The sequence below is a fragment of the Pantherophis guttatus genome, chromosome 3 (genome assembly GCF_059756535.1).
Source record: "Pantherophis guttatus breed Tessera chromosome 3, ASM5975653v1, whole genome shotgun sequence".
Taxonomy (NCBI): Eukaryota; Metazoa; Chordata; class Lepidosauria; order Squamata; family Colubridae; genus Pantherophis; species Pantherophis guttatus.
This window is the reverse complement of record NC_142065.1, coordinates 175672574-175695674: the sequence shown is the minus strand read 5'-3', so window position 1 is coordinate 175695674 and position 23101 is coordinate 175672574. Positions and strand designations below refer to the sequence as shown.

General features: G+C 38.0%; 2 protein-coding genes across 2 annotated transcripts in view; both read right to left on the bottom strand.

Moving 5' to 3' along the window:
• The window catches only part of UBXN2B (UBX domain protein 2B), a 149326-nt gene that overhangs the window by 46000 nt on the left and 80225 nt on the right, over positions 1-23101 (bottom strand). The window lies entirely within an intron of this gene.
• LOC148114922 (uncharacterized) lies at positions 13756-15175 on the bottom strand. Its single transcript, XM_087888806.1, has one exon. It carries the CDS (start codon positions 15075-15077, stop codon positions 14082-14084), a length of 996 nt encoding a protein of 331 aa, XP_087744932.1. The 5' UTR covers positions 15078-15175; the 3' UTR covers positions 13756-14081.

Here is a 23101-nt window from a genome sequence, read left to right as displayed (position 1 = left end):
TACTTACAGTTGTTAAGATAAAATCTGTCAAAACCTCATCCAGTTTTCTTAACAATTCTTGGCTTAAATTCTTCTTTATCTTTTTTAACGTAAGCAGTTTGACATCTTTTCATTCTTTCTTGGAAGCCAATTAGAGATTCTGTTTTTAGAGGAAGCGAGAAAAGACTTTGAAATAATTCCTTCTTGAAATATAAAACTCCTGATTATGTTCTTATGAGCATTTTTCTCATTAATTCATTAAACATATTTCACTCCCCTAATTATGATAATAAAAAAATATTAGTATTCCAATATATATTTCAAGTTATGCAATGCTGTTTTCAAATTAATACATATTAGTATTAATTTGAATTTTAGAAACAGTAGGACAGACTTTTTGGCACACATCAGACAGATTCAATATCCAGTAATGTGTAGAACTGCCTCTTTATGTCTCTATACTGATTTTCACATTTGACTAGTGCTTATTAGTCATTAAGGCATTTCTTATTCTTCATAACCCTAATGGACCTCATCCATCCAAGACTGTTTATCTGTAACTGCTTTTCTTTTGAAGAAACAATGGCTCCAAATGTTAAAAAAAAATAGAAATATACTTATTTCTTAAAATTAAATAATTCAAAACAAAATATTGTGTGTTTGACTATAACTTAATTTTAAAAGGGAAAATATACAACTTTGGTACACTTCTTTGACAATCTTGAACTGTTTAGTTGTCTCATATTCTATTATAACTTTTTCCTTCTGCTTTCCTTCTGCTTTCCTTCAGCTATTTCTAGTATGTGAACAGAGAATCATTTTGTCTTTTTTGCATCTTGAGATATTTTATGTCATAAGCTGCAGTTCAGTATTATTCAGATGCTGTCAATTATAGTCCATTTAAATCTAATATCTTCAGCACAAAACAGTGTTGTTCATTATGTTGATGAAGGCCTCAGCACCATTAGTCATGTTAAATCTGAATGTGGTATGTCCGAAGATTACTGGTCAGGCCAATTTGGGCAACTATGTAGGCACTGCAGTTGTTGCACTGCTGATTCTAGATTGGGTAGTTCGCTCTTTTATTAATAGTGGTTCAGCAATGTGCTTTTCTTCATAAACATGAGAGTCCTTGTGGATTAGGCCATGCTGGTAGGTCAGTTTTGAAGCAACAATTTCTCAGACGATTGCACCTATGTCAAACAATTTTAGGGAGGCTTTTAATGTGTCTTTGTAGCATTTCCTCTGCCCTCCATACAAGCATTTTCCAGCACAGCAGTTCTCAAAAGGTGTGCTTGGATATACCTTCATCTGGCATACACATGATATGACCTGCACACCAGGTTTGTGTTTTCATCAATGTATGAACAGATGGTACATACAGTATGCTCTACAGAGAACTTCAGTGTCTGATATTTTTATCTAGCAATCTGATACCTAATAATCTGTGAAGACAAGTCATGTAAAAATGATTGAGCTATCTTATATGCCTTGGTACACAGTCCATGTTTAACTGGCATATATAAAGCTACTGAGTACCACAACTTGGTAGGCTTCAATTTTGTTGCTGGAATAATTCATCAATATTCCTACACAATGGAGTAGTTACCAAAAGCAGAATTTGCTCTTCTTCAGTTAACTTCTGTATCAATACTCACTACTCAAAAGAAAATATTGCCAAGGTAATTGGTTATAATGTCTGCCTTTAATTGTGATTTTGTGTTCTATATATGGTATATGAGGACAGGTTGATATATATGTTCAGTTCTTTTAATACTGATGTTACCTCCAAAGTTGTTACAAGCTGTGTTTGTCCATTGTCCTTGTCGCTGTTTGCATGTGATAGCAGTTTCGACAAGGTAGCTAAATCAGGTGAAGGTAGAGTAATGGGTAATGGCTCTTAAACCTTCGGGGAATTAAATCTACCAGAGACTTATCTTTTCAGCATAGATGAGACCAATTGAAGGTTCAACATTTAACAAGGTAGTGTCTCCAAGTGTTGTGCAATGTGCCTGATAAGGCGTTGAAGACATCCTGGTCATCCATTCTACCTGGTCCCATCTCTGGCTGTCTCTATTTTTGCCTTATCACTGGACCTAGATGGAACTGGGGAGAAAGACATTGCACAACACTTGGAGACACTACCTTGTTAAATGTTGAACCTTCAATTGGTCTCATCTATGCTGAAAAGATAAGTCTCTGGTAGATTTAATTCCCCGAAGGTTTAAGAGCCATTACCCATTACTCTACCTTCACCTGATTTAGCTACCTTGTCGAAACTGCTATCACATGCAAACAGCGACAAGGAGCTATAGTTGTGAGCTGAATGCCAGGTGGGGATGAAAGGTGAGTGGAGTGACCTGAAATGTATGTGATATATTTTCCCACCAAAGGTGCTAACCCTCTTTACATTCAAAATAACCATCTCTAAAGTCATATCTTCTTGGTTGGATAATTTTATTTTGTTTTACTTATTATTCTCAATTTAATTACAAATTTGTATGGAGTTGGTGATTTGTGTCATAGGTCTTGTTTTGTTGATTGAACAGTTTTACAGCTTTGCTTGCAGAGTACATAGTCAATCATATTTTATTGTTGTGTATATGGTATGTTGACATAATCTGTCATCTTTTATGTTGCTGTATGTGGGAATTTGCTCTAAACAGTGATTTATCTTAGCAAAAGTCTATTATTCTTCTATTTTGTTTCACAAAAGCCATTCTGCATGGCTTCTGTATTATATGGAAACCGATTTTTATAAAGAAAATGTTCTTTTACAGTTTTTAAATACTGCTACATCTTTCCTGGACTGTTGACATGTAAGTGCTGAGTTTAATCTTGTAATAAGAATTACTTTTGTAAGATTTTGACACATGACTTATAAAACACATTAGGGCAACGTTTCTCAACCTTGGCAACTTTTAAGATGTGTGGACTTCAACTCTCAGAATCCCCCAGAGTTGAGGGCCACACATCTTAAAGTTGTCAAGGTTGAGAAGCACTGCATTAGGGGAATACTACCTCCTAATCATATTTTCAGTGACTGGTGAACTTTGGTACTGAAGGTTGAAACACTAAACTCTGCCTCTCAGAGACTTCTATCTGATCTTTTGAATGCACATCACATTTAATCAGGTTGACATATTAATCCAGCTATTAGGTTTTATGAAGTGTTTATTTTCTGCCTAGGGAAAACTGAAAAAGGAACAGAAATTCAATGTGAATTTTATTTTTTATATATACTTATTATTTTAGACATTATCTGTCTCCAAAAGATTCTGGGTGGCTCACCCTTTAAAAACAAGAATTTTTTAAAAAGAAAAGTCATAGACATCTAGAAGAGAAGGAAACCAAACAAAGCAACAGCAACAACAAACATACTAGAGCTCAATAAGCCACCCTTCTTAAAGACCTGGGAAAACAGCCAAGGTTTCAGTAATTTGTGGAACATCATTAGAGTGGGAGCCATATGCATCTTGGGGAGGGGGAATAGCATTCCAGAGGACAGCTGCTGCAACAGAGAAGGCATATTTCTTAGGTCCTGATAGATGACAATGTTTAACAGAAAGGAGCTGGAGTATGCTTATTTCATCCAGTCTTCCTGGACAGGAAGAAATTATGGAAGACAGATGGCCCCTCAAATAACAGCTCTGTTTCATGAAGAGCTTTACAGCTGATAAACGGGTAACCAGAAACTAACTCGCAACCACTGAAATTAATGGAGGCACAGAGTCATATGGGCACACTGTGGCAGATCAATTACTTCCTGAGCGGCTGCGTTTAGGAAAATCTGGGAGATCTTCAAGAGTAGTTCCCTGCAGGACACATGACAATAGTCCAACCAGGAGATAACACAAGTGACTATCTAAAGGACTTCCTAATCTAAGAATGAGTATAACTGGTACATTAATACAGGTAGTCCTTGACTTACAACCATTCACTTAATCACTGCCAGAAATTACAATGGTGCTGAAAAAAGTGACGTATTTTTCAGAGTATAAGATGCTCCGGAGTATAAAACGCACCTTATTTTTGGGGGAGGAAAATAAGAAAAAAAAATTCTGCTTGAGAGGCTCTCCTTTTGAGAGGCTGCGTTTGCAGCCTCCAAAAACTAAAGGAGCTTCTCTTTGCAAAGGGAGCCTCTCAAACGGACCTTTTGGAGGCTGTTTGAGAGGCTCTCTGTTTGGTACCGGTTCTCCAGTACCGCTACCGGTTTTCCAGAACCTGTCAGAACCTGCTGGATTTCACATTGGCCTTTGTGCAGTGGGTTAAGTAAAAGAAATCAACTTGTCACTGCCCTGTCTATGATATTAGGAGGAAAATATAGGTAGTCCTCGACTTACAACCACAATTGAGCCCAAAATTTCTGTTAAGTGAGACATTAAGTAAGTGAGTTTTGCCCATTTTGCAACATTTCTTGTTAAGTGAATCACTGCAGTTGATAAGTTAGTAACCTGGTTGTTTATTGAATCCGGCTTCCCCATTGATTTTGTTTGTCAAAAGGTTGCAAAAGGGGAATCACATGACCCCAGGACACTGCAACCATCATAAGTATAAAATGGTTGCCAAGCATCTGAATTTTGATTAGGTGATCATGGGGATGCTGCAAAGGTCCTAACTGTGAAAAACAGTCTTAAGTCACTTTTTTCAGGATCGCTGTAACTTTGAACGGTCACTAAATGAATTGTTGTAAGTTGAGGATAAGCAGATTTTAGCAGTCAGATCCCAGACAACTCAACTGTCTTCTTGTGGATGTGATTCCAACTGTATTCAGATTACTATCTTTTGCTATGAATTTTTGTTATGTTGTGTTTATTATACTATGTTTATTATATTATACAATGTTTATTATACTGTGTTTATTATACTATGAAGTTCCATTTTAACTCTCCTACATAACTTTTCTTTGTTCTTTTTTTCTTATTAAAGCTTTTTTTTTTTTAAAAAAAAAAGAAAAACACTATATAATGATGTTACAATGTGTGGACACTGATACATCTTTCAATTAACTGGGTATCATCCTCCCACTGATTTAAAGCAGAATGTCTAATCATAGCAGTGACACAAGTCCTAAATAGTTAACATAGGTGCTTTCACTAAATTAATACTTAATAGAGAATTATGTTTGTTTATTTATAAAAATCCAACCTATTGAATTAAAAGCGGCATAAACCAAAGGCTAAAGACTAGCAAACGTTACTGCAGTTAGGAATTACTGTCCTCCAATGCACTTATTATAATCCACATACTTTTAAAAGCCTTGCTATGATTTAGGAACCCAGCCATGCTGCTTTAAGTCACTTAGGAGCTTTTGAAAATCATTTCTCTTAATTTAACAAATAATAACAGCTTTCCTCTTTGTGTTGACTTTCAGAATTAAGGAAAAGTGGATTTAAACAGCAAAGGCGTTCTGAGCCTTCTCCTAAAAGGTATTTCACTGCTTTATAATAAGATTACCGCTTTAAAGCCTTGTGAATTTTAATTGCCATTTTTGTTATTGAGATGCCAAAAGAACTGACTATTTTGAAAACAGCATTTATTAGTGCTGTATTCTGTTATGGGGATTCAGAGGACAGCATTTTCTATCTGCAATTTCTCTTTATGTCCCACTTTTTAGTATTTGGTTTCTAAGTAAAAATTTGGTCTGTTAAACAAGCTTTCTTGTCACAGTTGTTAAGTGAATCACTGCAGTTGTAAGTTAGTAAAACAGTTTTAAAGTGAATTTTGCTTCCTCGTTGATTTTGCTTGTTAAAAGGTAGCAAAAGGTGATCATGTGACCCCAGGACACTACAACTATCATAAATATGAGTCAGTTTCCAAGCGTATGAATTTTGATCACGTGACCATGAGGATAATGCAAAGGTGACATAAAAAAAAATTAAGATGGGAGCCATGACTGTGTGATGGAAGTTCAAACTTAAAAAAAAAAAAAGCCAAACCCCAGGGAAGATGCAATTCTGATGATCTGAAATTTTATGGGGATGACTAAAGAAATACCTTCAGAGATGGGATTGAAAAGTAATGTTTCTATTAGATAAATACTTGTTCTGTAGCTGGTTTATTATCAATTACCATAGAATCAATACCAAATTATTAGTATTGATACCAGCGCATGTTTTAGAATTAGATATATTTCTGAGGATAATGGATCTATATAAACTGTAAGTATAAAGTAATACTATCAAACTATACTCTCTAAAGCTGTTCCATTAATTTAATTGTTGAATCGATATTTTAATCCTATGATAAAGATCGGACAAACCTAGTATTTTAAACATTTCAAACCATTATCTTCAATACTATAATTTGGTAAGAAGGAAACAATAAAAATATGATGGTAAAAATGAATATGAAAACATTTAATTCTAATTTTGTTTTAAAGATTTTATTAAGACAATGGATACCTAGTTATAATATAATTAAATTTAATCATAAAATTTCCATTCTTTATGGGAGTACAGAATGATTTATTGCTAGGGATACTTTATATTAGTAATAGAATCATGATTTAAGGGAAAGAAAAACAACATATGGTAATAGTGCTATTGAAATATTAACATGCTGAATATGATTAGGAGTTATTTTCCAGTATGCTTTGTTGGCTCATTACCCAAATGAGATTAAAATATTTATGGCAATGAATCTGATATTTGATAAATATGAAAAAAAACCTTTCTAGGAGCAATGATTGCTCCTAGAAGCACAAAGCCGAAAAAACCAGCCTGAAGATGACGAATGAGACTTCGTCGAAACGTGGCCAAGACATTTCCAATTTTACGCGGGAGAAAACCCGAATAACCAAAGACCTACATAATATATATATATATATATAAACAAATATATATATCTATATATCTATGAAAAGAAATATATCTATCTATCTATCTATCTATCTATCTATCTATCTATATCTATATATATCTATATCTATATCTATCTATCTATCTATCTATCTATCTATTTATCTATCTATCTATCTATCTATCTATATATTGAATACAGTGTATTCAGTGTATTTATATATAAATGAAAACTTTTTCATGTGATCTAAAACATTATGGTTTACATTTATTTTATAAATAGTTTAATAAGATATCGAATGACTTATTACAAATAATGTATTATTTAATCATAGTTGCAGGCTTTTTTTACAAAAAGAATCAGGCAATTAAAATATATGATTACATATCCTTATATATTTATTTAGTGGTAAATTAAAGCTCTTGGTTATAAAAACAAAAAGACATTTTGCAATAAATCTAATAGCCACCATAATTATCCAGATGAGGGAGACTTTTTCCCCTCCATGAGTATGAGGGAGATGTTTTTGGCAGACCAACTTGGCATTCAGTAGCAACAGCCAGAGGCCAGATTCAACATCAAGCTTTATGTTCTTGTTCAAGGTCTGCAGCACCAATCTTGCAAATCCTATCTTAGGCCATAAAAATAAGAAAGCAATAAGAGAAAACAAAATACTAATAGAATAAAAAGACAATATTGCTGGACAAACAAAGAATTCTTCTCCAGATAAAATGCTAGGATGCCTCAAGATGACAGTGAATTAAAAAAATGCCACATTTAATGCAGAAAAATAAAATCTGAATGTTGAGGTGCTGAGAATATTCAGCACATCCTTTCAAGGGCTGTTTTGTCATCAAATTTAGGTACTCAGTCACCTTGGCAGCATTTCAATCTGAAAACCTTTTGGCGAGAAGGGAGAAGGACAAATTTTATGCAATTTATTTAAAGGGTTAGACTTTATTATTAGATGCACAGATTTTTGCTTCTTCACTTTGTTTTCCTCCTTTCCCACTTAATAAATTGCTGTTGGGCACAGCTGGTTTGAGGAACAGTTGTTCGATTTCTGTGTCAACCCTCCTTAGGAACTCAAGACAGAAAGCACAAGGAAGTTGTTTATATCCTTTTTAAAAAACCTTCTCCTGTGTTAAAATTCCAAGATCAGCAGTGAGAAAGTTCCTTCTGTGCTGGGAGTTCTTCCTTTTTTGGCAGCGAAACAGATAGCTCTCATATCGGCACATAAAGATAAAACATGTTTTTCTTTACTGAAGAATGTGCTAAAATATAATTCCTGGGAAAATCAGCCATTAGAAGGTTTATACTTGAAATACTGTTTTTTTTATAACATTAAAATACTCGTTAGAATATTACATCTCAGTTCAGATAAAGCATAAAGTTAGGCCAGGGTGAAAAAAATCCATAAATGATAAAATCTACCAATGCGTTATTATTGTGAAAACAATTCTTCATCACAAATGATATCAGCAGCTTTTCAGTGGTCATCACATCTTGTGTGATATTGCAGGCACCAAATTTCAAAATAAATGGAACAACCACTAAAAATTGAATATAAAATCGCATAGGGACGTGTAAGGATACAGGTATTTTGCAACATTCAGCTATCTTGTGAGATATTATTTAAATTATAACTTTTATTGAAAAATTTTGGAGTCCATGTAATAATGTTGCTAGAATTAGAGCTCCATTGGCTCATAAACTCCTCCTCCAGCCCTTTCTAGTCCAGAATGGTAAACAGAATACATACATTTTTCTGTTTACTCCTAAATTATACTAAGAACAATGAATAATTTCCCATTCAAGTTAGTTTGTGTCAGCAGCATGACCTCCAGCTTGTGTGGCTTTCAAATATTTGATATTAATTGATCTTAATTTCCTTGTACTTTTTGTATGATTAATATGTCATACTTGTTATTGTTACTAAGTAGTAAAATATAATTTGTTAAAGCAAGTTATTTGGGCGTTAATATGCACATAAACATATATCACATGCACACAGATCAGAGGAAACTCTTTATTAAAAATAGTTTTATAAAAAGTAAAACAAACTGTAAGACTGCAGGTTGCTTACCGATGTGATGTGATTTATTATAAAAGATACAAACTGGTGGTTTATTAAATCACAGAGGTCCAGGTACTCCTATTTTGTATTACAAATACTGGCACTTTTTATTTCTAATACTATTCTAATGTAAATTGGCTTTTAACCAATTAAAGCTTCTTTTCTTATTTTATCTCTCTCCTCCCTTCCTCTCCCTTTCCCACACTAACTACTACTAACAGAATAATTCTTTGCTATTGTCTCTCATACTGTTCTGTTCTAAAAAGAAAGGAATGATTTATCCAAAAGATTGTCAAGAAAAACTCTGCCAAAAGGAACTCTCAAGAGTAAAAAATTGAGCAAATAGGGACTTAAAGGTAAATGTTCTTCATTCTAGGAAGGGAAAAGGAGTCTCTAAATCCCAATTTAATATTTTTGATATGACAGAATGTCTAGCCTCTCTTTTTTCTTCAATACATGTTTTCTTTCTAGAACAATATATAAAATGCTAAAAAGTTGGAAAAGGACAACAAATATTTTGATCTTAAACCTAGACTCTTACTTTTGAGATGGCATTAATTTATAGAATTCCCTGATCCAAAGTAAATTAATTGTTTATGAGTAGATTTATCTGAAGTATTCAGCTCATAGGTGGATGATAGGAAAGTGTTGTCAATTTGTAACAGAGATGAGCTGATGAAATGATGGTTAGTTTGCAAAAAATAAATAAATACGATGATGTAAAAAAAAAGAGTTTGTGACTCAGCTGCTGGTCCTGACCATCATAAAAGTATGCTATGCTAATTGGGATATATTGGTTAATGTAAATAAGAGGCAGACATAGAGGCTGTTTATTGTCAAATTTATATAGATACACAAGACGTCATTCTGGGCATCGTACAATAATCACTAGAACCATGTATGCTCATGATTGTGCACACTATTGTACATTAGATAATGACTATTAAAATATAGTCTTTCAGTTAAATAAAAATGCAACCCATCTCGAATTTCAGTTGCTAGATGCTGGAAAGTGAATATAAAATAGAGAACATTCACCTGTGATAGGAGATGTAGTGTACATCAACAGAGACAATCTTCACAAATGATTCTCCCACCAGAGAGGCAATGAGTAAGTTATAAAGTCAAGAGTTATGAGTAAACATTATTATTACTATCTACTTATTACTGGTTCTTTTGAGGTACATGAATGAAACTAGAATGTATATTATCTGGGACACAGTCTTTTGACATAACTATGATGTAAATGTATTTACACTATTTGTTTCAAATTTATATCTTTCTACACAGACTGATAGTTTGCTTTAAGAGAATGGAAGGGTATTCTTACAGATGAATAACCTCAATTTAAATACATTGGATTTAATTATTTGTTTTCATAAAAATTAGTCTAAGTGGATTACTGCCATTGGTGAAATCTGTTAAACTGTATAATGATTTTGCAAGAATTGTTACATTTTAATTGCAAAGGGGAGCTTATAATTTCTACCTATATCTATCCTTCTATTAAGCAAAAAGACTATTTACTTGGCAAGGTTGAAGGATTAACCTGTGATAGTTTTCATCAAATATCATTACCTTTTAAAACTTGCCTAATGCCAGTTTGCAACACCCTGTCCAGCTTTCTGTAGAAAGACCATGAAAACTGAGTTGTCTAAATATATTTGATTAAATACCTAGTATCTATGGGACAAAAAGCTTAGTCCTCATCCTATGAAGATTAAAAAAGATTTAATGAATTCTTTTTTTAATATTTGCTAGTAGTTCATTAAAAGACTTACAAGCTATCCTATAAAGCAATGTTTCTGGCAAGTTTAATATACATGGACTAATATACGTCAGATCAACTCTTAAAATTTCTCAACTGCATGCTGTAGCACAATAGAGTACTCAAAATGACAAGTAATAACATAAATGACAGGAGACAAAGCCATTAAGAAAATTACAGGTATAATTCAGAAAGATTCAAAGAAGAGCATTGGGAAGGCAGGTTGTCATCTAAGGTGAGCATCCAGCAGGAATCCACTAATTATCCACTGGTCTAGTTTTACCAGACAATCTTAAAAATGTAGGAAAAGATACAAGGTCAATAAGAATAAATGTATCTGTTGCAAACAGAGCTTTTTTCAGCTTGAAAATAAGTAATTTATACTATTTTTACTTTCTTCTTTTATCTCTAGGTTTTAGACTAGATGTTATGTATTGAATTAACTGAATACATTGGATGGTTCAGATCAAAGCGTATGAGTCACTGAAATTGTATATCATGCTAATCTACCATTTACTTAATTATGGTTTATTGATTAAAACAAAATAGGCTGAATTCATATAAGTCATGCCCAAAGAGTTTATTTTTGATTATTTTACTGTGTTATGGTTATTTTATAGTTACTAGTTTTATTATTGTGAGCCACACAAAGTTGTTTAAGGTGGATGTCCATATAAATATTTTAAAATAAATAAACATCATTATAATTTAGCTTCATGTTTCCTCATTTGAGTGCCTTCCATATTCTTGGGCTTCAAATTTTAGAATTCATAGCAATTGTGTCAAGCTGCCTTGATTATTCTGGAAATAGAAAATTACATATCTATGTGTAGATTGGGGAAGGCTAGTATGTGAGATCTAGACCTCTAAATTATATCATATAGGCTATATACAATTACTTAATACATTAATATTTTGCTTCTTATGCAATTTTGCCTCTTATAGCAAATAATAATAATAATAATAATAATAATAATAATAATAATAATAATAATAATAATGATAATTTTATTTCTATACCGCCGTTCTCCCGAAGGACTCAGGGAGGTGTACAGCCTATTTAAAAACACAAGACAAAACAGCAGTTAAAAATTAAAATGATTAAATAGATTTGGCTCAATTTAATGATAATGATCTCCAAGGTCACTTCCAACTCTGTTATTCTGTTCTGTTCAATTTCGGCTATTAGAGACAAAGTTATTTGGTTTAGATTATAGCTTTCTATGAAAATTGCAAGCAGCTGGCAGTCAGCAGAAGTAGCCTGCAGTACTGCATTCTAACCACTGCGTCACCACGGCTCTACTGTATATAGCAGTGATGGCTAACCTTTTTGTCATCACGTGCCAAAAGCAGGGGGAGTGTGGGGGAGTCATGTGCACGTGCATGCCCACATCCATAATTCTATGCCCCCTCCCCACACATGCACTCATGACGCTCCCGCACTCCCCCCGCTTTTGGCACGCAATGGCACGGTGGGCCCGGTAGGCCCGTTTTTTGCTTTCCCCAGGCTCCAGAGCCTTTCTAGGAGCCTAGGGACGGTGAAAACAGCCTTCCCCACCTTCCCCAGAGACCCTCTGGAGGCCGGAAACAGTGTGTTTTCTGACTTCCGGTGGGCCCAGAAGGCCTGAAAATCAGCTGGCCGGAGCTGAGCTCGCGTGCCCACCAATATGGCTCTGCGTGCCACTTGTGGCGCCCATGCCATAGGTTTGCCATTTATTATTATTTTATTTATTTTATTTTATTAGATTTCTATACCGCCCTTCTCCCGAAGGACTCAGGGCGGTGAACAGCCAAAGGATAAAACACAAGAGTACAAAATTTAAAATAAATTAAAACAGATTAAACAATTTGGCTCAATTTTAAAAATATCCCATAATTAAACAAATTAAAATTAGTATTTAAAATTTAAATTTTAAGATTTTAAAAAGGAGATTTAGGCCAGGCCAGCTTGATGGAATAAAAACGTTTTAAGCGTGCGGCGGAAGGTGCGCAGGTCCGGGATCCTCCGTATCTCCGGGGGGAGCTCGTTCCAGACTGTAGGTGCCCCCACAGAGAAGGCTCTCCCCCTGGGGGCCGCCAGTTGACATTGTTTGGCCGACGGCACCCGGAGGAGCCCCTCTCTATGGGAGCGTACTGGTCGGTGGGAGGCTATTGGTGGTAGCAGGCGGTCCCGTAAATAACCAGGTCCTAAGCCATGGAGCGCTTTAAAGGTGGTAACCAGAACCTTGAAGCGCACTCGGAAGACCACCGGGAGCCAGTGCAGCTCGCGCAGGAGAGGTGTTACATGGGAGCTCCACGTTGCTCCCATAACCACCCGCGCGGCCGCACTCTGCGCCAGTTGGAGCCTCCGAGTGCACCTCAAGGGGAGCCCCATGTAGAGAGCGTTACAATAGTCCAGACGAGAGGTGACAAGGGCATGAGTGACCGTGTGTTGGGAGTCCCGATCTAGAAAGGGACGCAACTGGCGAATCAGGCAAACCTGATGAAAAATCCTCCCGGTCACGGCCGTCAAGTGCTCTTCTAGAGACAGCCGTGAATCCAGGAGGACGCCCAAGTTGCGAGCCCTTTCCATGGGGGCCAATGATTCGCCCCCAATAGTCAGCGATGGTGCCAGCTGACTATATCGGGACGTCGGAAACCACAGCCACTCAGTCTTGGATGGGTTGAGCCTGAGCCTGTTCCTCCCCATCCAGATCCGTACGGCCTCCAGGCACCGGGACATCACTTCAAGGGCATCGTTGGGGTGGTCCGGGGTGGAGATGTACAGCTGAGTGTCGTCAGCGTACTGGTGGTACTTCACCCCGAAACCACGGATGATCTCGCCCAGCGGCTTTACATAAATGTTGAACAAAAGGGGCGAGAGAACCGATCCCTGCGGCACCCCACATATGAGGGGCCTCGGGGTCGATCTCTGCCCCCCTGTCAACACAGACTGCGACCGGTCGGAGAGAAAGGAGGAGAACCACCGTAAAACGGTGCCTCCCATCCCCAACTCTTCCAACCGGTGCAGCATGATACCATGGTCGATGGTATCAAAAGCCGCTGAGAGATCTAACAGGACCAAGACAGAGGAGCAACCCCTGTCCCGAGCCCTCCAGAGATCATCAACCAACGCGACCAATGCCGTTTCCGTGCTGTACCCAGGCCTGAAGCCCGACTGGAAAGGATCTAGATACGACGTTTCATCCAGGTACTGGGGAAACTGTCGTGCAACCACACTCTCGACAACCTTCGCAACGAAGCGAAGGTTGGAGACTGGACGATAATTAGCCAATACTTCCGGGTCCAGGGAAGGCTTCTTGAGGAGAGGCCTCACCACCGCCTCCTTCAAGGCGGCGGGGAAGGCACTCTCACCCAATGAAGCATTTATAATCCCCTGGAGCCAGCCTCGCGTCACCTCCCGGGAAGCCAGTACTAACCAGGAGGGACACGGGTCCAACAAACACGTGGTTGCATTCAGTTGCCCAGAATCTTGTCCACGTCATCTGGGGTCACAGGATCAAACTCGTCCCAGATAACCTTCTCAAGACCTGCCCCCGTCACCCTCGCTGGACCTACCCAGTCGGAGTCCAGACCTTCCCGAATCTGAGTGATTTTGTCATGCAGATATTGTACAAAGTCCTCGGCTCTTCCCTCCAAGGGGTCCTCCCGCGCTTCCTGGTGGAGCAGGGAGCGGGTCACCCTAAACAGGGCGGCCGGGCGATTATCTGATGACGCAATAAGAGCAGCACAATGAGTACATTTTGCTGCTTTTATCGCCACTAGGTAATTCTTAATATGAGATCTTACCAGTGTCCGGTCCGATTCAGAAAGACTAGCCCTCCAACTGCTCTCTAGGCATCTTTTCCGGCGCTTCATCTCCCTCAGCTCCTCAGTGAACCAAGGAGCCAGGTGAGTACAGCGCCGGGTCAGAGGCCGCAAAGGCACGACTCGATCCAGAGCTCCAGCGGCCGCTCTATACCAAGCGGCCACTAGGTCTCCAGTCGAGGCGTGTGCAAGATCCTCGGGGATTGGCCCAAGCTCCCTTTGGAACCTATCAGGTTCCATCAGGCGCCTGGGGCGGTACCATCTTACCGGTTCCGCCTCCCTGCGGCGGGGTACCGCGATTCGAAGGTCAAGGCAAAGGAGAGAGTGATCTGTCCATGACAAGGGCTCAGTGACTATGTCCCCTATCTCAAGATCACTCAACCACTGTCCAGAGACAAAAACCAGGTCCAGTGTGTTTCCCCCCCTGTGCGTAGGGCCAGAAATTAGCTGGGTCAGGTCCATGGCCGTCATGGAAGCCATGAACTCCCGAGCCACCTCAGATGCCTCACCCGCGGACGGCAGGTTGAAATCCCCCATAACCATAAGTCTGGAGGTATCAACCGCCACCGCGGCGATAACATTGAGTAGCTCGGGCAGGGCTGCAGCCACGTGGCAGGGAGCCAGGTATGTGATCAACAAGCCCATCTGAACCCCATGACCCCACTCCACAAGGAGGGACTCACAACCGGCTGTCTGAGGAACAGTGGTCTCCCTCGGCCTAAGGCCTTCTCTAATAATAACCGCTACTCCCCCGCCCCTCCCCTGAGGCCTCGGCTGATGGAATGCGTGGAAGCCTGGTGGGCACATTTCTACCAGAGGGACCCCTCCCTCCGGGCCCAACCAGGTCTCTGTAATACCCGCCAGGTCCGCTCCCCCCTCCTGAATAAGATCACAAATGAGGGGGGCTTTATTTACTACAGACCTGGCATTGCACAACATCAGTCGAAGGCCCGGGCCCTGAGGGTCTATGCAACCTGGAGAACGAGTGGAGCTATGGGGGCCGGAGCGCCCTACCGCTTGAAGACAGCGGGTGCGTGCTCCCTTAACATGATATGGCCCCCTACTCCCGCCATATCTACCCCTCCCACTCACAGTACCAATGATGGAAACACAGTCTGGACAGGCTTGACCCCCCGTTATCCCCGGATCCCCCCACCCCCCGCTGCACATCCTGGCCCGGTCTGACCCTCCCCTAAGTGGGTTATCCCCCAAACCCACAACCCTAATCCCTGTCCAACCCCCCTCCCCCCTTCCCGAACCCCTTAAAAGTTTGGACAAAGACAGTTTTAAAAAATCCCGCAGCCCCCTCTTTGTGGCATGCCACCTCTCGGGGTTCCAAAGCCCGTCATCGAGGTAGGCCCTCGATAGAGTGGAGGGCCAAGCCTGCGAGAGGGGGGAGTCTCGCAGACCAAGAAGTTCCGCCGCTGAGTACATCTTAGCCAAACGGGTAGCACGACCATATCCTAAGGGTCTATAGAAGGACCGGAGGAGAAGACATAGAAATGGGGGATCTAGGAACATATTTACAGGGCCAAGTCCGCTGTCCCCTCACAACAGGGGACAAAGTCCAAAAACCAAGATGACCACAATCCAAAGGGGGCAATAGATCCTACCACCCTCTCACGGTGGTTAGGTCAGCTGGTCAGCCCCTCTTGTGGTGAGATGGCAGCAATGGGCCAATGAAACAGGCAGTGTCCGGGGATCAGGTCCAAAAACCGCCCTCTCACGGCGGTTGGTCCGGTGGTCAAGTCCCCTCCGCTGACAGAGTACATATATGTAAAATCATCCCGGTTCAGCCCCCAGGGGCCCCGACATCCAGGCCACCCTCTCACTGTGGTCAACTGATGTCCAGCCCCCTCAGCGACGGGATGCAGTAATGTACCGTCCTTCCATTTCAGATGGAATAAACAGGGGGGTTTAGATGATATAAGCAAAGCCGGTGAGTCCTACGGGCTAACAGCTGATGTAATTGGGCCCCATCGTTAAAGGGGACACTGGAGACGAGGAGAGAGAAATAGGGCAAAAAGTGGGGCGGTTGTTTCAAGCCCCCAGCCCTCACGCAATCACAGTTTAAGGGCCTCCTAGGCCTGGGAAAAGATCTCCCACCAGGTCCTGGCCCTGGTTGCAAGTCTCCCACTCTTGATGTTTCCAGTTCCAAAGGGGAGGGGAGGGTCGCCAGCATCCTCCTGTAGTTCATTGCCACCCCCATCTCCAACTCCAGGGGGGGGGGTTGCCATCATGGGTATATAGTATAAGCTATTATACATTTTGCCATATATTACTAATTTACCACATCAAAAATTAGGTAACAGCTTAGCTGATATTCCTTATTGGTTAGATGCTAAGGATTCATATTGTATTGTAAGAAAACAAAGTCGGCCTATTTGTTCCTTTTTATTAGTAGTTTTCAAATTGTCTAGCTATGTTGGGTCTGTAATTCCCAGCCAGCATGGGGAAGGTGACAGGTTAAGGAAGGCAACTGTAAGTAAACAAATACCTATTACCTATATACCATATAATAGATTTGATAACCTACTTAATTCATAGGATGGAAAAAATGTTAGCTGTCAATTAAGTAGAAATCTGCGTTTAGTTTAGCTGTAAACAAGTTGATTTGCCAGTCATAGAACATATGCAGAATATTTTAGGGTTTTAGCAAAGAATTAGAATAAAAACAAAGTTTTCAGGGCTCCCATAATCAGAACTGGAACTGAATAAATTAAGATTTCTGATTTATTTTGTGCTGAACAAAGGTGTCTCTCATACCACTTATTGTTCGTACTATGACCTAATATGATCCGCAGTAAATGAGGCTTCCAGTATTTGTTGCTTGATTCTTTTATGCCTCCAAGATTCAGTGAACTAAATGACAAACATCATGACCAATCTGTCATAGTTTAACAGTGAAGAATAAACCACATCCTATTAGCTCTAAGAGTTTCCTGGTGAGTTTCTTGGTGAGTAATGGGGGAGCTTATTCTGTATTCACACACCCACTTGTATTTTCCAAACTGTCCACACTCTAACAGGATAATAACCCACTTTTCTTAAGAACCAACACAAATAGAGTGAAATCCAGTCCAAATATTTGCTCTGAAAACTTTCTGTAATGTGTACCAGTACAGTATTTTCTAGCCTTTGCAAATTTACTATGGCTACTAATGTAGCTTTTCTGAATACAGTTCCCATGGAAGTAGATGCATCGAAATACAAACATTGCCAATTCCCAATATTTTATACTGCATTTATACGTTGCAAGTTTTGCTAAGTTTGCTGATTGCTTCTTCGTTCCGTAAGGGAATAAAAATTCAGAATAAATCAGTTGTTCTTTTATCTATTTAATTTCCTGAAAGTTCAAAGCTTCCTTATTATAATACAATAATGCAGTAATTTAAATTCAGCACAACAGGATGGAACTTATGAATTTTTCAATGTTAAAAATCTGTTGTTTTTAAACTAGATATAACGTTTTGGTAGCTAATAAGAGAATACTTTATAAGTTATTTAACATTTTTCCAATTATCTATCTTTAGCTTTTATTGACCATGAATTTTCTTAAGACTAAAGCATGCCTGGATCTATATGGATTTCTCTCTAGTAAAATCTGTAAGTAACAATGATTTTTTAAAGGAAAAAGAGGAGTTGATGCCTGATTCTACATCTGATACAATTTTCATGGTATCATAGAGAACTTGTGTTTAAGATAGGGGAAGAAAATATTGAACCACAGTCTTCCTCCTTTATAGATCCAGCAGATTTCTTGCATCTTCTAGCATTTTATACTATTCTTTTAATTTTTTGAAACAGGCATAGAAAGCTGACATTCTGCAAAGCAGCTCACCAGCCTGTACTATTATATATAGATGCAAGAATGCTTAGGTAGTCACAAAAAGCCAACAGGTATGATAGATGGCATCTTGGGAAGGGTTAATTTGCCTTCTGGTTAAATTTTAATGCTTGAGGGTAGCAATTTGGCTGTATGATCAGCCATTTTGCGAGTTGATGAATTTGTGTTGTCCACCATTTTATGAATGTTCATCAACGTAGTCTCAGAATTCCAAATGTTTCCTTGTTTTGGCATAACAGCAAACAAGGTAAATATATAACATTATGCTCTATCAAATAGCTATTCCTATTCTTATTCCTATTTTTGTTCTGTTCTGTTCTGTTCTATGGAAACAAAGCAACATGGTTTCAATTAAAGCCTGGAAAATGAATTTAAGTGTGGAAATGACAATATTTAAAGCTTTAATCTACACAAGAGATAGAAACAGGTGGCTATTTGAATATAAGGAGCCAGAATTTAGCTGCTTTCATTCTTTTTGAAATGAGGGCAGTTAAATAGATACAAAAGAAAGAAGAAGGCAGTAGACAAAAAGGAACACACTTATCTTTTATATTTTTAAACTCTTGGCATGGAGAAACTAATCTACTGCTTCCTAAAATTTTCCATCTTTAAGATTGTACATTACATGCTTTATACTTATGCCAAAACTGAAACCAAGAAACTCTGTCAAAAACTCCACTTTGAATTTTGATTAAAATTTCCTGCTTTAAAGTGGAGTTTTTGTTTGATTTTTATTTTTTGTTAGCTGGCAAGCCAGGACACAGACTGCAATTATTCCAGCTGTGTCCTCCCTTTGGAAATGTTGAACTATCCAAAAAGGTTTTTACAGGAGAAAATTGAAAACACATCTGTTTTCTGGGTATATTTGTAGAAATATAAAATATTTTAAGCAAAATATTTTATATTTCTACAAATAAGCAAATATTTTTTAAAAAATGTTTAGTATTAATGCATTAATAGTCAAAGTAAATTGTTGTGAAAACTGATTCCTTTTCATTATTTTATATATTTAATGTGTTTTTTTGTTCAGGCATGTAATAACTTAGATATAAGTTGTATATGTAGGGATTCTCCAGTTTAGTGGTATTACTTATTTTTTAATAATTACATTGTCTGTATGTATGTATGGATGCATGCATGCATGCATTTGCTATGTACTGTAATTAGACCACTGTATTTCCTAAGAACCTGTGGCAGTAGGCTGTTAGAATACATTCCAATGATTCAATTACAGAAGATCCGCAACTTACAACTATTCATTTAATGACCGTTCAGAGTTACAATATTACTGAAAAAAGTGACTTCACACTTACGACTATTGCAGCAGCTTGCAGCTTGGCAACTGGTTCTTGCACTGTCCTGAAGTAATGTAATCACCATTTGTAATCTTCCCAGCTGGTTTCTGACAAGGAAAGTCAATGGGGAAGCCATATTTGCTTAACAATGATTCCTGTAACAACTGCACTGATTCACTTAACAACTGTGGCAAAAAAAGGTCATAAAATGGGGTACAACTCACTTAATCGTCTTCCTTAGCAATGGAAATTTTGGGCTCACTTGTGGTCCTAAGTTGATGACTACCTGTAATGAACAAATAAATTAACCAATATATTATCCGTCTGTAATAAAAATAGATATGAATAGAAATGAACAGATATCAATTTCCAAATATCTCTCTGAAATATTCATTTCCCAATGTAGAGGGGAATCTTAACTGTGCAGTACAACTGCTTATTGGGTTTACACAATTCACTGATCTTGTAAGGCTGATCAATCTTTTTTATTTATTTATTTTTTAAAAAAGATTTTTCTCTTCTAAGTTTCTTAGTGATCTTTGGAGTATCCCAACTCACAGTTTGAAAATCCTAAAAGTAAGGTGATAGTTAAGGTCCTCACTTTAAGAAAACAATGGGTATTATTTAACTAATAGAATCATAAGGTTGGAAGTAATGTTTGACACTTTCTAGTCCAACTTCCTGTCCAGGATAAGATTTCCTCAAACTATCCCAGACAACAATTTTCCTACCATTGTATGAAAACCTCCATTGATGGAGCATCCACACCTGAAGGCAGGCTTGTCTACCGCTTAATAGATGCCATGGTCAGGAATGTATGGAAACTTCTCTTTGTTTTGAGTTTTAATCTCTGTCTGGACTCAGTGGGAAATCACAAATGTTTACCATATTTATGTAACATAGTAAATATATTTCTTAGATTAGGCTCTGTAACAGAGGGTTGAAGATAGTCAGTCAGAATTTTTTTTTTAAAAAAAAATAAGAAAACCAAGCAATTATAGACCCAGTTAGTTCAGTGTTGTTCTAGGCAAATTGATATCAATGGTAAACAAATAGTGACAAAAAATAACTAGGTAGACAGAGAACCCAGTGATGCGGATAGGGAATCAGCAAGGAATGCACAGAAAAATATCCAACTTTAGCAAACTTCTAAAATAGTGTCATCAGGCATATCGATGAAAGTGATCCTGTCAACTTTATATACTTGGGAGTTTTAAGTGTTTGACATTCTATAGCAAAGATTTTGGAGTAAACTTTGGAGCCATGGGATAAAATTGTATTATTTTTTTTGGATTGTTATTTAATTATAAATCACAAAGCAAAAAGGAGATATAAATGCTAACTTCTCAAGGATATGTGATACGGAATTATTTAAGGAAACCCTGGGATGATAGGAATGGTAAAATGATCTACTTGGATTATTTTTAGAAGAAAGCACAGGAAAAAGCAGCTTGGATAAAGAAAAAAGTATTTTTTAAAAAACAACAACAACCCTGCTTCTCCCAGGTTTCAAACCAGCAGCCTTCTAGCTGGTTTGGAAGCTTTGCAAGGGAGGAGTTACATCCATTTTTCTATTAGAGAAAAGATAGGAATGAGCCTAAAATATACTGGAAAGAATTAGAGCAATAATAAAGGATTTATTTTATTCACCTTACTGTGCTAGCCTGTATGCGCATCTTGATTCTATAAATCTCATTTTAAATATGGGTATATTTGTGTGTTTATGGTGGGAAAGTGGGGAAAAGAGATTTCCAGAAAAATCTACCCACAGGAAAGAAAATGATTGGTAATTGCTTTCCAAACAGGAAAATTTGGAAGGCACAGGAAAGTTTTGTTTTATTATTTTATTTTATTTTATTTTATTTTATTTATTTATTTTGTCATGCATATATAAGATTACAGATATAAGTATAAACATGATTATGAATACATGAAATGGATACGAATAAATGGGGACATTAGGACAGGGATGGTAGGCACGTTGGTGCGCTTATGCATGCCCCTTACAGACCTTTAATAACAATTTACTACATTTTAATTTTTTTTATTTTTTTATTTATTTTATTATTGTCTAATAACATTTGGTAGCCAATGGCCCAAATGGAGAATGTTTTTCAAATTAGCAAGTTTAAGATGTGTGGATTTCAACATCCCCAGAGTTCTCAGCCCCTGTGGGGAATACCTTGTAAATTTACCAAAATGTTTTAGTGACAGGATTTATTCAAACTAAGTTTCAAAGTTTACAGAAAAGCCAGCATGATCATAGAACAGGAACAGTTTAAGTAGCAAATGTAGATATACCTTATTTCTATTTGAAGCAATCAGAAATAAAAATCAGTCTGAAGATTCCAACTTTCTCTGTGTCCTATGTTTTTAAAAGCAGGATATTCCTTAATAGGAACCAGAAATCTTATTTTCTAATAAATATCAGCTGTTTATGTTCACCTCATCCTGCCACAAGCAAACTTGAAGTTGTGCTGCTTCAACAACTTCAACAACCATGGTTAAACAAAGCATGGTTACAAGAATATAAAGTCAGTCAGTAACTTCTAATACGGGTTAGAACAGAGATGTCAAACTGGTGTCCTGCGGGCCGGATGCGTCACGCACAGGCCTCGCCCACCCCAGCTCCATGACATCATGGTACATCAGATGGCAACAAGACACTGCGAGTTTGACACATGTGAGTTAGAGCAAGTTGGAATAGTGCAATATTTGATTTAGTGTGATTAATAAATAAAATAAAAAAAAATCATCACTTAAACAAATGCTAAAATAGCATCCTTTAATACTGGTTGCATGAAAACCATCCAACCAGTATGAAAATTTCCCTAGAGACTGTGTGCTTTGTTTTAATGTATGCCAACACAATTCTATTTGATATTGACTAGGTCTATGCCAGACTTCTCAACTTCACCCATTATTTGTCAATTTGGACTGTATGATATGGTCATAAAAGAGTGTTGTCATACTTAGTTGCTACACAAGATGCAGATGATATTTTCATATGTGTATGTTCAACATGTTACATCTTTTGCCAAAGTAGCATTCTCAGTTATGAGGAAATTCGGTCAGTAAATTAGATGTTTCTGAATTGCTGTGTGCCTTGAATGCGAGATTGGCTAGTTATGATTATTGCTTAAGGACAACACAGTTAAATACCCCAGAAGAAAAGAGGGAGTATTTGACTGTGGCTGCAGGGTACAGCCACAAAGGTGAGGATTGCCAAGCACTCAAAATGCAACAGTGTGACTGTTGCATGTTTATGTGCAGCCACTGTAACTCCAAAAATGGGTTGCAAATAGCTTTGAGGAGGTGTGTTGTAACTTCAAACAGTCATTAAATGAACCATCATCAGTCAAAGGCTATCTGTAAAAGAACATGGGTAGTTCCCAATCTTTCCGGCTTTGTGAATAGTGTTGGAGACAGAGGGGATAATTCTGTGTGAGTGGCAAGCATGGACACACATGGCCGCCGTTCATGCAAGTGGGGATGTGCGTACATGTGCTTGACCGCCACTTCCGCAG